Raw genomic sequence first — 14,068 nt, forward strand, 5'->3', positions numbered from 1 at the left:
CCAAATTCTTACCCGTCTAAGTGCTGCACCCACCCTGACCCCTGGACAGCCCCACCAAGATATCAGGCAGGAGGCTCAAAGACAAGGTGCCCAATTTTTGATGTCCGATTAGTGTCCATTTAATCTTCCAAAAGTCTTGTGTTATCCTTTCCTTCCCGGCTCATGTGATGTTTGTTACTGGAGTCACCAATGCAATGGTCTTCCCCTGCTCTGATCTCACCACCCCTACCCATCTCTAAGGCTTTTCAAGAAAAAAAGAAAAGATTCTACCATTTATTGCACATATATTATGCACTAGGCCCTTTCATACATGACTTAATTCTCACCTCAACCCTGTGGGTGCTACCATTAACCTGTTTTACAGATGAGGGAAAAAAGACTCAGAGAAGTTAAGTAACCTGCTCAGGAGCACACAGCTAGGAAAAGACAGAGCCAGGATCTGGCCTCAAGATTGCCTGACTGAAGCTGTGCTCTCTCCCATTTACCCCTCTGATGGGCGGGGTTTGAGCAGATGTCAGAGGGGGGCCCGGGCTTCCCTGGTGGCTCAGATGGTAAAGAATCCACCTGCCAAGGCAGGAGAGTTGGGTTCGATCCCTGGGTCGGGAAGATCCCCTGGAGAAGGGAATGGCAGCCCACTCCAGTATTCTGGCCTAGAGAATTCCATGGACAGAGAAGCCTGGTGGGCTTGAGTCCATGGGGTTGCAGAGAGTTGGACACGACTGAGTGACTAACACACACACACACACACACACACACACACACATACACACAGAGGTGGGGGCAGGGGGAGTAATAGCCAGTCCTGGAGGAGGACAGGATGTGCTAATTGTGTCTGGGTTGTAAGTGGTCCTTGGAGAAGGTTCTCACCTGCCCCTCGGGCCCTGTCAGTGGCTGTCCAAAGTCTTGCCCATTAGCGAAGGCCTCCAGCACAGACAGGAGATCCCGGTTGCAAATGGCTGTCCAGAGTTTCTGAGGCTCGGGCGTGGACCTCCGGGCAAACCTGTGTTCCACATACTTGGCCACAATATACTCCCTGCGGGCGCTCCTGCCAAAAATAACCGCGGGATGTCAGAGCAAGGACTGTTTCCACCCAGCTGACCCTTGAGACCATCCCACATGTCCTGGACTCTTCCAGCCCGGAGGCTCCTCTCTTTCCCCAGACTTCTCCCTGGGTTCTGGGGAAGCAGAATTTCCCTGGCCGGCATCCGCCCCCACCTGAGAATCTCCTTACATGTCACTCTCAGCTGAGGGTTTAGGGCCGCCGTGCGAGGGCAGCTGGGCCTCCATGACCTCATTGAAGCGAGTGTTTCCGATGTTCAGGGCCAGCTGGGTTCGCGGGAAAGTGATGGGGTTGAGACCCGGAGCTTAGGACAGCACCCACCCAAGAAAGACTGAGCCTCCAGAGGTCCCGCCCCTCAGCCTCCCTCCTCGTCCAGGCCCCGCCCCTGACCAGCCTCTTTGGGGATCAAGCGGCCCAAGCCCCGCCCCCTAACCAGGCCCCGCCCTGAATCCCTGTCTGGCCCCGCCCCACCCCGCCCTCACCAACAACTCCGAGGGCCCCAGCAGGTCCAAGGTAAGGGACTGCATGCGTGAGAAGCGCACGCCCAGCTCGCGGTGGACGCCCGAGCACTGGATGCAGGTGAGCACGCCCAGGTTGGTGCTGAGCCAGGTGGGGTCTGCAAAATAGAGCCACTCGGGCCTTAGAGGCGTGGGCCCCGCCCCTCCGCTTCCACCCGCTTCTCCTCGCCCCGCCGCACCTGCAGCCCCGCAGTCGCAGCACTGGCCATTCCCCGGCCTGCTCTCGACCTCGGCGATGAGCAGTTTGGTCAGGTCCTGGGGCTCCGCGTCCGGCCCGGCGGCACCCCAGGGCCCCGGGCCGCTGCCGGGCTCCCCGAGGAAGGCACTGCTCAAGGCTTCGTCCTTGCAGTTCTGCAGCACTGACACCCACCTGAGGAGCCGGGCGGGCCACAGCGTGGGGATGACGCCGCTGGTGCTGGGGGGCTTCCGCATCAGGCTCGGAGGCTGGCCCCCCGCCCCCACCCCCAGGCTGGCCGTGCGGGGGCACTCACGCCTCACACTCATGTTCGTCCTCCGCCTGGAAGTGGTACGTCCTGTTGTCTGTGGGGAGAGGAGAGGTTGTCTGGGCCACAGGGATCCTGCTGGCCTTACCTCCCTGGGCCCGGGAAGGTCTCATCCCAAGTGCTGGGTCCAGAGGGAGCTTTTGTCTCTGAGGGGCCAGGCTCGGCTAGGCTACCAGGGGAGGGTGATGACAGTGGCCAGCAGAGGGGGCAGTTTCTCGGCAGTCTCCTTCAAAGTCCAATTCCACCCCTCTGTGTGAACCAGCTTCCAGGGTCAGGCGCCGTTTCCCAGGGCACAAGACCCCCCTCAGCCCACAAGCAGAGTATCCTCTGAACCTACCGCCACCTTCCCACTCAGCCCCAGGTCCACAGCCTCCCTTCTGGCCTTCCTGGCCTGTCACCCTCCACCCCCCAGCCTGCACCAGCTGCCAGATGGTTGCCCGAGGTTCTGCCCTAATCATGCCATTTCACTGCTCCAAGGTCTCCTACGGCTCCCTCCTTCCAGGAAAGAAGGTCCAAATCTTTAAGAGGTATTCTCAGGGACTTCCCTGGTGATCCAGTGGCTAAGAATCCACGCTCCCAATGCAGGGAGCCCAGGTTCGATCCCTGGTCAGGGAACTAGATCCCACCTGCTGCATCTAAGACCTGGCACGGCCAAATAAATACAATAAATAAATTAAAAAAGAGAAAGTCCCAGGCTTCGTCTCCCACTGCTCCTATGTGAACCCTGCATCCTGGCTAAACTGGTGGGTCCACCCTCCTGCTTCCATGCCTTTCACCACACCGGGTCCTGTCTCCCGAAATGTCGTTCTGGGTTCTTCAAGGTCAGACTCTAGAGCTCTTTCTCCCAGCAGCCTTTCCTGATTCCCCCAGGAAGGGCAGGACTTCTGTCCTCTAATCTCTGAGGGGGCTCTATCTGCACCTCTCTTCTGGACACTGCCCATCCCGTTGCAGTCCTGGGTCTCCACATCACACCCCTGCCAGGCAGAGCTCGCCAAGGATCAGATCTAGGTCTTTCTCAGCCTGTGCTGGCCCCCGTGAGATGCCTGTCACCAAAGACTCCAAACGATGAAAATGGAACATTTTTAAGTAATAATAATTTTGAAAGCCAAATTACCCAAATCCATTTAAATGTTTTACAGAAATAATCATATTCAGAGTGGTGTGTAGATATATTTTGGGCTTCCCTGGTGGCTCAGTGGTAAAGAACTGCCTGCCAATGCAGGAGATGAGGGTTCAATCCCTGGGTCGGGAAGATCCCCTGGAGAAGGAAATGACAACCCACTCCAGTATTCTTGTCTGGGAAATCCCACGGACAGAGGAGCCTGGTGGGCTACAGTCCATGTGGTCAGAAAACTATTTAGTGACTAAGCATGCATGCATGCATGTGGTGCATTTTAATCTTTAATGTGATATAGGGTGAAGCCTTTAAATAGCCTGTCCAGGGCTTAAAAAGTTGTATGCCTGTAGTAGGCTATTTGATAAACACTTGGGGCTTCCCCAGTAGCTCAGTGGTAAAGAATCTGCCTGCAGTGCAGGAGACCCTGGTTTGATTCCTGGGTCCAGAAGATCCCCTGGAAAAGGGATAGGCTACCCCCACTCCAGTATTCTTGGACTTCCCTGGTGGCTCAGCTGGTAAAGAATCCGCCTGCAATGCGGGAGACCTGGGTTCGAACCCTGGGTTGGGAAGATCCCCTGGAGAAGGGAAAGGCTATCCACTCCAGTATTCTGGTCTGGAGAATTCTAGGGTTGCAAAGAGTCGGACACAACTGAGTGACTTTCACTTTCACTTGTGGAATTGGACACAGAGCCCTAATTGGGGCCTCCCAAGACTGACTGGTCTCTTAGAGAAGCCTTGGCCAGTTGAGGTGTAGGGGGCAGGGACTACTCACGGGTCACCAGGTCGAAGCACTTTTTCTCCTCGGGATTTGGCCTTACTTGGCATGTCAGCAGGGTCAGCTTCACTGGGGGCCGGTTTATCTGTGGGAAGTTGCAGATGGAGGATGTACAGTTACCCTTTGGGCCTCCCAAACTCTGAGGCCTTTGTTTTCCAATCTGTTAAATGGGCATAATAATCGTGTTTCAGTTAATGTCTCCCCTCTCCCAGCATCTCAAGGATGTGGAGGGTGGACCAAGACCAGCCTGGGGGCTTTGGAGCCCATCCTTCCTCCCTCAGGGGGTCTCCAGCTCCCTGGATCCAGGTTCACGTCTTAGAGGGAGGGCTTGCCACCTGTCTGTTCTGAACACCAGGAGGAGAGGACCATCATGCCCTGAGACCCCCATCCTCCAGGCCTCACCGTGCTGTGTGAGATGGTCAGGCAGCCATACTTGACTCCACACTTCCTTTTCTGCCAGACTCTTCGAATTCTAGGGCCCAAAGGTATAGAAAGACCATCACCCAAGGCTCAAACCTAATATCAGTGAACAAGGTCCTGGACCAGGTCTCCAACCCCACCTGTATGACCTCCAGTCCCACTTCTTTACCTTCTCAGTCCCCTGACTCCGACCCCTACACTCTGCACTCCCTGGCTCCCTTCTGATGAAGGAGACACAGCCCTGCCCTTAGAAAGCTCCCAGTCAGATAGGGGAAACAGCCCCACTCCCTGGGAGTCTTTATTCTAAAGGGGACCATGTGACCTTGGCCCTCTGAGAGCTTCCAGTCTGATGGAAGAGACACAGCTCGCAATCTTAGGGACCTCCTAGTCTGAGAGAAGGAATAGGCTCTTGACCACGAGAGATGAATTATGGTTAAAGACAAAGTAAGATAAACACTGAGACTCCCAAAATAAGATGGACTTTCCAGATGGCACTAGTGTTAAAGAACCCGCCTGCCAATGCAGGAGATATAAGAGATGTGGGTTCAATCCCTGGGTCGGGAAGATCCCCTGCAGGAGAGCATGGCCACCCACTCCAGTATTCTGGCCTGGAGAAGTCCAGGGACAGAGGAGCCAGGCAGGCTACAGTCCACAGGATTGCAAAGAGTTGGACACGGCTGAAGCAACTTAGCATGCAAAATAAAATGAGCAAATCCATAGTCAAAGCTACTTAACACTTTTCCTATAAGAGGTAAATATTAACTGGTTTAACCAAGTTATTTTTCTCTGATGAAAACTGACTAGTTAGTAAAAAAATTTAATGAATGAATCCCATAAAGGCTTTTGCATTTACAGCCTGATTTTTGTTTTTCACACGAGGGAGCAAGGCACAGCCAACATTTTCATGTCAAGGCATATTCAGTATATTACAACGGTTAAGAGTGAGGCCATGGAGACTGCCCAAAAAGTGTTTGGCGCTGCTATTCTCCTTCTTTACATTAAGAACTGCAACGTTCAGCAGAAGTTCATGAGCCCAGGATTCTGATGATTTTGCACTGCAGCATGGAGGGCCCTGGAACCCTCAACAAATAATAGGAACAAGCCCTTCAGGCACCTACCTCAACCCTATCATTTACTCTCTGTGTGGCTTCGGGCAAGTGACTTGAGCTCTCTGAGTCACTTACCCATCACTTTTCTTGTACAAAAAGCCGACCTTCTCTGTCCCAAACTGCTTGTTGCCTTGGTGCTGGTGGATGCTGTAACCACCTCCTGAGTTCTTCCGGCTCAGACTCTCCTGTTGCTTGGACACATGAAGGAGACCTCAGGGCATGTGGGGCAAAGAGCCCTGTTCTACAGGAGTCTCGTTCAGGGAGACCTTTTCAAGGGGACCCTGTGGGGTCTTCCTTTCTCTCCCTCCCTCCAGGGTGGGCCTGGGTGGGGGGTGGGCACTTGTTCGGGGATGATTTGGGGGCTGACCTCTCTGCTCTCGAGCTGCAGCATCCCTCGGAGGGAGTCCCGGAGCTGGGTCAGCTTCTGTAGCTCCTCCTCCTGGGCTTGACGCAGCTATGGGATGAAGGGCAGGACCCGGTTATCAGCTGGCAGCTGTGCCAGGCACGGAGCTCATGCCCAGAGCAGCAGGGCAGCAGCCTCGCTCTCTCGGCAGAAGCCAGCTCTTCCACAGCTACAGATTTTCCCAGGAGGACAGAGGGCTTGACTACACGCTCGGGGGTGAAACCCGACTTACTGTGTGTACCGAGGCTGCTAGCTTCTCGATGAAGGGGGACAGGCTCTGAGCTGCCTTCAAGCCATCTTGGAAAAAGCTAAGCGTGTGAGGCCAAGCACGGGACCAGAGAGAGAGAGAGAGAGAGAGAGGAAAATGTGAGATGAAGTATGAGAGGAGGAGCTCTAAAGATCCCAGGGCACCTGGGGGTGGTACAGTGTGATGGTCCAGATCCCACTTTCTAGCTATGTGATCTTAGTAAATCTGAGCCTCAGTTTTTGCATCTGTAAAATGGGAATAATATCAGTAGCTGCTCACAGGGGGGGTGTGTACAGTACTTAGTGCCCAATACCTGGTGAACATTCAATAAACAGCAGCTGCAAAAAGCATTACCAATGAGGTACATTCACATGTAGAAACTTCGAGGGTCTGCCAGACACTGGGGATGACCCTGTTCTGGGTCGCCTGAAGGGTTAAGGGGCAAGAGACTGTGGGGATAGGGGTGGGACATGGGGGGAACCTACTTGTGCTGAGCGTGGAAGAACTTGATGAGGCTCTGCAGGAAATCAGGGCCTTGCTTCATCTGGCTCTCCCCGGCTTTCAGCAGATACTGGGGAGAGGGCAGGGCAAAGTGTGTGACATGAGCAAGACAGAATCCTGGGACAAGAGGATTGGCTGGGATTAGCTGTCTCCATCCCAGGCTAATCCTTCTGGCCAGGACTGAACCTGGGTGACATCTCAAGGGCCATCTGGCAAGGACCTGGGCTAAGACGGTGACTGGGCCCCCGAGGGTTCAGGGATGTAGACTGGAAGGCACACCCCACCCCGCCCTCACCCTGGGCACCCCCCTTACCTCACACATGTGCAACTGGAAGACGCGGCGCTCTCTCTGCGTGTCCTGGGCCACCTCCCCGGTGCTCCCTCCTATCACCCTGGCCCGGTCCCTCTCCTTCTCCAGCCGGGCCCTAGACCCCAAGGAAAGAGAGGCCTGAACAACTCTCCCTAAGCCCCTGTGTGTCCCACTATCCCTACATGCTGCTCTCTGTGCGGGCACACCAGATGAGGAGGACTCGCCTTTGTGCCAGCTCTTGGGGGACAATGGTTAGCAAGGTGGATGCAGAGAACCTCCAGGCGGGCAGTGGGGAAAGACATGAATCAAATCACAGCCTTGCAGAGAGTGAGGGGAGAGTAAAATGGGCATCCAACTTCATCTGGCCTCTCAGGAAGTGATGCTGGAGCTGAGATCTGAAGTCTAAGGAAGCTAGGGCTGGGTGGGAGGATCAGACCACATGACAGCCTGGAGGCAGGAGAGATGGGGCTCAGCAGGGATGGAGGGAGGTGCTTCCAGGTGCCAGACCGCACAGGGCCTGATTCGGACCTTGCTGAGGTTCTTGGTCTTTGTCCCAAGAACAATAGGAAGGAGTTAAGGGTTTCTATGCAGGGAGCGGATGGGCTCCATAGGGCCAGGTGGGATTGGGATTAGAGTTTGCTGGAAAAGATTTAGGACCATGGGGGTTAGAAGGCCCCACAAGGTGCCTTCATTCTTCTGAACCACAGAGCTTCCATTTAGAGCTTAGAAAACCTTGATTCTTTTCTTTTGTAGGTGAAGAAAGCACTTCCCACCCTGTAGCTGAGAGTAAGCGGGGCCTTCCCCTACTGATCTCAGGATTGGTGGTTTCCCCTGTTTGGGGTTGGGTGGAACTGTGGGCAAATAGTTTCCTGGAAATCCCACACCCATTAGACCACCCACTCCCAACCAGGAGAGTATTTCCACACCTGGGGCTGGACGCATCAGCCTGTGTGAAGGAGACAACTTGCATAAGTTTTGCTTCCAAGTGAGTGTCAGAGAAGACAGACGTGGGATAACCTTACACCTGCATTACTTCCCCTCTCTAAGCCTCAGTATCCACATCTGGAAAATGGGGCTTTTTATCTGTACCCAGATGAGATAAAGGATGCAAAAGACTTAACACACAGAAGACACCGCAGCTGTGTTAGAGGCCTCTTTAGGCTGCAGGTCTTCCATCTATAAAGGGAGGAAGCAATGGCCTAGACTGAGTTCTCAGTCTTAAGTTCTAGGCTTTACTGACTTCAGACCTCTGGGATGGTGCTTATTTGCACAATCTGTCTCTGGAGACCTGAAGAGCAGTTTATCAACCTTGGAACTACAGACATTTTAACCAGATACTTCTTTGATGTGGGGGCCATTCTGTGAATACAGGCTGTTTAGCGGTCTCCTTGACCCCTGCCCACTAGATGCCACGAGCATCTCCCTTGTTGTGACAACCAGAAACGTCTCCTGGGGGATCGGGTGGGGGTGCAAAATCACCCCTGGGTGAAAGCCACTGCTCTAAGAGCAGGCTTTTGCAGGGTTTTTAGTGGTTTTGTCTTTAATTTTCTTTGAAGTGGTGATTCTTCATTTCCCTAAGGCTTTATAATACTCCGAGAGGGAGTCTGTGGCAGAAGAGTTAGGTGGAGTGGAGTTAGGTGGGGACTGACCCTGTGAACAGGCTTGGGGGTCAGGGCAGATGCTTTTTTTTTGGATCTGAAGATGAGCAGCAGAGAGACAGGCGATGGCTAGGCCTGAGCAGCAATGAGCCTGGCAGCTCATTAAGCAGGACAGGGGACTGAGGGGGCAGAGAAACAGGGGGAGGGCAAAGGGAGCTCCTGCCTCCACTGTTACCATGTCTGTAAACAGGGAAAATGGAAAAATAAGCTAAATATCTATCAACGGGAAGTGGTTAAATAAATTATGCTATGGCCACATATAGGGATACTATGCAGCTGTTAAAAAAGTATGGGGAAGCCCAGTACAGTGGCTAGAAATGTGGATTTTGGATTTACGGCAGCTCCCTTGCTTATTTAACCTTTATGCATCTTTCTAAACCTCACTTTCCCCATTTCCAAAAATAAGGCTAATACTGCCTAGGTCTCAAATGATCTAACACATTGGAAACATTTAGTACAGTCCCTGGTGTGTGGTAAGGCCCTTAATAAATGGCAGGACTATGATGCTGCTAATGACACTGATGATTAGAGTAATAACCTGGTGATTCCTTCAGATACTCTTTTTCAGTGTAGGGTACTTCCTATTTAGGGCTGCCCTGATGGCTCAGCTGGTAAAGAATCTGCCTGCAATACGGGAGACCTGGGTTCTATTCCTGGGTTGGAAAGATCCCCTGGAGAAGGGATAGGCTACCCACTCCAGTATTCTTGAGCTTCCCTTGTGGCTCAGCTGGTAAAGAACCTGCCTGCAATACGGGAGACCTGGGTTCTATTCCTGGGTTGGAAAGATCCCTTGGAGAAGGGAAAGGCTACCCACTCCAGTATTCTGGCCTGGAGAATTCCGTGGACCATATAGTCCATGGGGTTGCAAAGAATCGGACACGACTTTCATTTCCAATAATTTTTTTTTTATGCAGGGTCTAATGGAGATTAAAGGATAGAGGCTATTTAGTTCAGGATGAAGATAAGCCGTAAAGTATGATACAGGGCCTTGTGAATTATCATAGCTCTGTCCTTCAGCCTTAGCTATGGTGATTATAGAGATTTCCCTACAAAGTCTGATATAGTCACCCAAGATGACCTCACCTCACACTAATCACACTAATCACCTCACACTAATAGCTGGGAGTGCTTTTATTGCAACACACACCCCCCCACCAAGAAAATAACAAGTTCCATTCCCTCCCTGTCCTCAAAGGATCACCAGTGTTTCTTAAACATTTCAAACCTTAAGAATATTTTTTAAATTTCCTTTGAATGGAGTTGCAGCAGGAGTGAAATAAAATAGTGGAAAGTGCTGAAATGCCAGTTACTAAGAAGACAGAGACAACTGGAGAAGGGGACCACAGCCATTGTCTAATGTGATCCACGGGATGAGAAACAGGTACCAGCAGAGTGAGGACGTCGGGGGCAGGGGCGGGGGAGATGGGAGAGGAAAGGAATCACAAGGAACCGTGCACCTGCCAAGCTGACCCCTTGAATACCTCTCCTGTGATGCCTTTTCCAATCACCCTTCTCTCCACCCAAACAAAACCACCTGCCTCTTCTGCCGCCCCTGCTGATACCATCACTAGGGCACTTTTACTTTGTATTTTCATTATTTTGGGACTTTCTTCTTGTTAACAAGCCAGTGGGATCCACTAAGGCAGGGATTGTGGTGGTATTTTTTTCCCCTCACTACTCAACCTAGAAATTGGGGATGACAGCCCCTTTCCCTTCCAAGAATGATAACTGATATAAGGAGCTTATCACAGCAGTTGGCACAAAGGAAGCTCTTAAGGAAGTATAAGTATTAGTTGCTATTATTAATATTTATTTTGAAAAAGATCTATTTATTTGGCTGTACTGGGTCTCAGTTGAGGCATGTGGAATCTTTAGTTGTGGAATGTGGGATCTAGTTCCTTGACCAGGGATGGAACACAAGTCCTCTGCATTGGAAGCATGGAGTCTTAGCCACTGGGCCATCAGGGAAGTCCCTTAATAATTATTTTTAAGCGATAATTTTGTGCTGTGTGCTCTGCTAGATCCTTCACACACTAAAGCAACAACCCCGTGAGGCAGGAATCATGACTTTATTTTATAGACAAGGAGCCTGAGGCTGAAATGATAAGTGACTTGTCCAAGCCACACAGCCGCTAAGAACTAGAGCCAAGACTTGAACCCAAGTCGGCCTGACGCTAGAGCCTTAGGGAGGGTGCTGGCAGCCAACGCTGTGGCTCAGATTCATTCCATCCCTCCTTCCCTGCCTGGCTTCCCCCAGGTGGTGACGGTCACAGTGTCTCTTCTGATAGAGCACGGTCAGAAACTATTTTACAGAAGGTGAAGCTGAGACCCAGAGAAGGGAGGTAATGGCCCCAGGTCCCAGGCTGGTGGGGGAAATGCTAGGAGCAGAGGTCTGGGCTTCTGCCTGTCTAGCCTGTGCTGTTATTCTGGCCCCAGTTCTGGCTCAGTGAGAGGGTTGAACTGCAGTGCCAGGCACTGTCTGTGTCCTGCATCTCATTTCATCTCCACATCAGCCCTGGAAAGTAACGTTGGCTCCATTTTTCAGATGAGGAAACACCCCTGAAAATGGAATAGCCTAGATAACTGTGTCCCTTGCCCAGGGCCTGGGATACCTTTCTTAGCTGCCCCAGGTGGGGAGGGGACCCTCCTATAGGAAGAACCCGTGGGTGAGAATCTGGTGGCTAATCAGCAGATGTTTTCAGGCCCCTGGGTCCTTGCAGCTGCTACCCAGACTGGTTTGGTAAGAATGAAGTGGAGTTACACAGCAACTTCTGGCTTGCTAATATCCAGCTACACCTGAAGCCCTCATAAAAGGAATGTACACAGTCACCTGTGCCAGGACATATGGCTCAACCTATGTAACATGAGAAGGAGACAGGAGGCTACGTGGGGTGGCAGGAAGCGCACCAGACTCAGAAATCCCGGGTTCTAGCCTAGGCCCTGTTGATAACTCACTGCATAACCTCAGCCAAACCTCTCTCGCCGTCGTTCCACAGTCTTTTCTTTAAATGAAACCTCATGCAAGATCAATATATCAATCTGGTAAAAGCCCAGCTGCTTGGGGAGGTCAGCAACGTAGTGCTTATTCTTTCTATTTAGTAGATCGGCGATCCCCAGTGTTTTTGGCACCAGGGACAGGTTTTGTGGAAGACAATTTTTCCACGGACCGGGGTGAGGATGGTTTGGGGATGGTTCAAGTGCATTACCTTTATTGTGCAACTTTATTTCTGTTCTGTGGCAATCTCAGGATATTCTGCCTTGACTTTAGGGATAGGGTTTGCCCTCCCATGAGAACCTAATGCCGCCGCTGATCTGATAGGAGGCAGAGCTCAGGTGGTAATATGAACGATGGGGAACAGGTGTAAATACAGATGAAGTTTCACTCTCTTGCCTGCCACTCATCTCCTGCTGCGCAGCCCAGTTCCTATCAGGACTGGTACTGGTCCATGGCCCAGGGGTGTGGGGATTGTTGGAGTGGATGATGTCTTGAAAGGCTAGGGGCTCAATCAAGGTAACCCAGGAAGACAAAGGCTATGTGATCCCACACCAAATCATAAAGAGAAAGGTCTTCCGCCTGCGTGTCCACACCCCTCCCCGGGCCTCTAATGAGAACGGGTAGCCACGCCCATCACAGCCTCACATCCTTCACCACCAGCTCTACACCCACAGCTGGGGCGCACGTGGAGACCCCGGTGGAGGAGGCGTTTCAGCCTTCCGTCGGACTCAGGGAGGTCCCCGTGGTGCTGGGAGCGTGAAGAACAATAAAGCTCCAGGAACTACTTCTTGGAAAGATTCTACAGAAATAATCATGGGTGGGAGCAAGGATGTAGTTCCAAGGATGCCTCTCGAACAACAGGGGCAGATTAAACACATGGTGGGTGGTGCATATGTTGAGACACAGTGCACCCATTTAAGCGACGTTATTAGACTTCCCTGGTGGCCTAGTGATGAAGAATTCGCCTGCCAATGCAGAGGACACAGGGTCGATCCCTGGTCCAGGAAGATTCCACGTGCCACAGGCAACTAAGTCTGTGTGCTACAGCTACTGAAGCCAGCACACCCTAAAGCCTGCGCTCCGCAACGAGAAGCTACCGCAATGAGAAGTCCACACACCGCAATGAGAAGTCCACACACCGCAATGAGAAGTCCACACACCGCAACGAGAGAGGAGCTCCCGCCTGCCATGACTAAAGAAAGCCTGAGCGCAGCGACGAAGATGCAGTGCAGCCAAAAAAATAAATAATAGTAATAATGTAACATTATATAAAAATATGTAATGATGTAGAAAGATGGTCATGATGTCTTTTTAAGCAAACCCCCCCAGTATAATTATTATGATATTGATTCTGAAAAAATAGTTCTTTATACATAGAAAAATGATTAGATAGATGTTAATACTTTAGGCTTAGAAATGAAGGGTCAAAACTTCCCTGGTGGTCCTGTAGCTAAGACTCCACACTCCCAATTCAAGGGCCTGTGTTTGATTCTTGGTCAAGGAACTAGTGGAGAAGGCAATGGCAACCCACTCCAGTACCCTTGCCTGGAATATCCCATGGACAAAGAAGCCTGGTGGGCTGCAGTCCATGGGGTTGCGAAGAGTCGGACACGACTGAGCAACTTCACTTTCACTTTTCACTTTCACGCATTGGAGAAGGAAATGGCAACCCACTCCAGTGTTCTTGCCTGGAGAATCCCAGTGACGGGGGAGCCTGGTGGGCTGCCGTCTATGGGGTCGCACAGAGTCGGACACGACTGAAGTGTCTTAGCAGCAGCAGCAGCAGCAGGGAACTAGATCCCATATACCACAACTAAGAGTTTGTATGCTGCAATGAAGACCCGGCACAGTTAAATAAACAAATAAATAAAAATGAATGTCCAAATAAAGAAAGAAAAGAACTGAAGGCTCTTCTTCCGGCTTTTTGGTCCTTTCCCCTACCCCCACGTTTTTGTTGTTTGTTTGTTCTGGTCAAGCCGCACAGCTTGTGGGATCTTAGTTCCCCAACCAGGGACTGAACTGGGTCACGGCAGCAAAAGCACCAAGTCCTAACCACCGGCCTAACCCAGGAACTCCCCTTCCACCACTTTTTAAAAATGATGAAATTACAGTGCTACCCACACTATGAAAAAAATTCTAAAAAATTCTAACAATGGAGGAGTCTAGATATCTCCCTGCAGGGCCCTAATCTTCTCCTGAGGATAACTTAAATTTTTTCCTCTTCTACTTCCTCATAGCTTCCAAAGTTACTCACAATGAACACATACTGCTTTTGAAAAATGCAAGAGAAGCCAACGTTTTACAAAGAAGAGTAAACAGTGCCTCGAGGTTCAGTGGGCCCGGCTGGGCCCAGGCAGAGGGCTGGGGCAGGGACTTGGACAGAGTTTAGAAGGCAGAACCCAAGGAGTCCCCACTCAGGGACAGTTGGTCACTGGGCACCTGGGGCTCCTTC

The 14,068-nt window shown here is 51.7% G+C and overlaps 1 protein-coding gene across 1 annotated transcript in view; it reads right to left on the reverse strand.

The window, feature by feature from the left end:
- Positions 1-14,068, reverse strand: part of ASAP3 (ArfGAP with SH3 domain, ankyrin repeat and PH domain 3) — a 47,487-nt gene that overhangs the window by 6,317 nt on the left and 27,102 nt on the right. The window contains 12 exon segments of the mRNA XM_061148171.1: positions 868-1,045; positions 1,232-1,326; positions 1,543-1,676; positions 1,758-1,948; positions 2,070-2,118; positions 3,971-4,058; positions 4,376-4,445; positions 5,578-5,687; positions 5,870-5,956; positions 6,138-6,213; positions 6,638-6,723; positions 6,967-7,078. Coding sequence (XP_061004154.1) covers positions 868-1,045; positions 1,232-1,326; positions 1,543-1,676; positions 1,758-1,948; positions 2,070-2,118; positions 3,971-4,058; positions 4,376-4,445; positions 5,578-5,687; positions 5,870-5,956; positions 6,138-6,213; positions 6,638-6,723; positions 6,967-7,078 — 1,276 coding nt within the window.

Source organism: Dama dama, chromosome 8 (assembly GCF_033118175.1).
Source record: "Dama dama isolate Ldn47 chromosome 8, ASM3311817v1, whole genome shotgun sequence".
NCBI classification, from domain to species: Eukaryota; Metazoa; Chordata; class Mammalia; order Artiodactyla; family Cervidae; genus Dama; species Dama dama.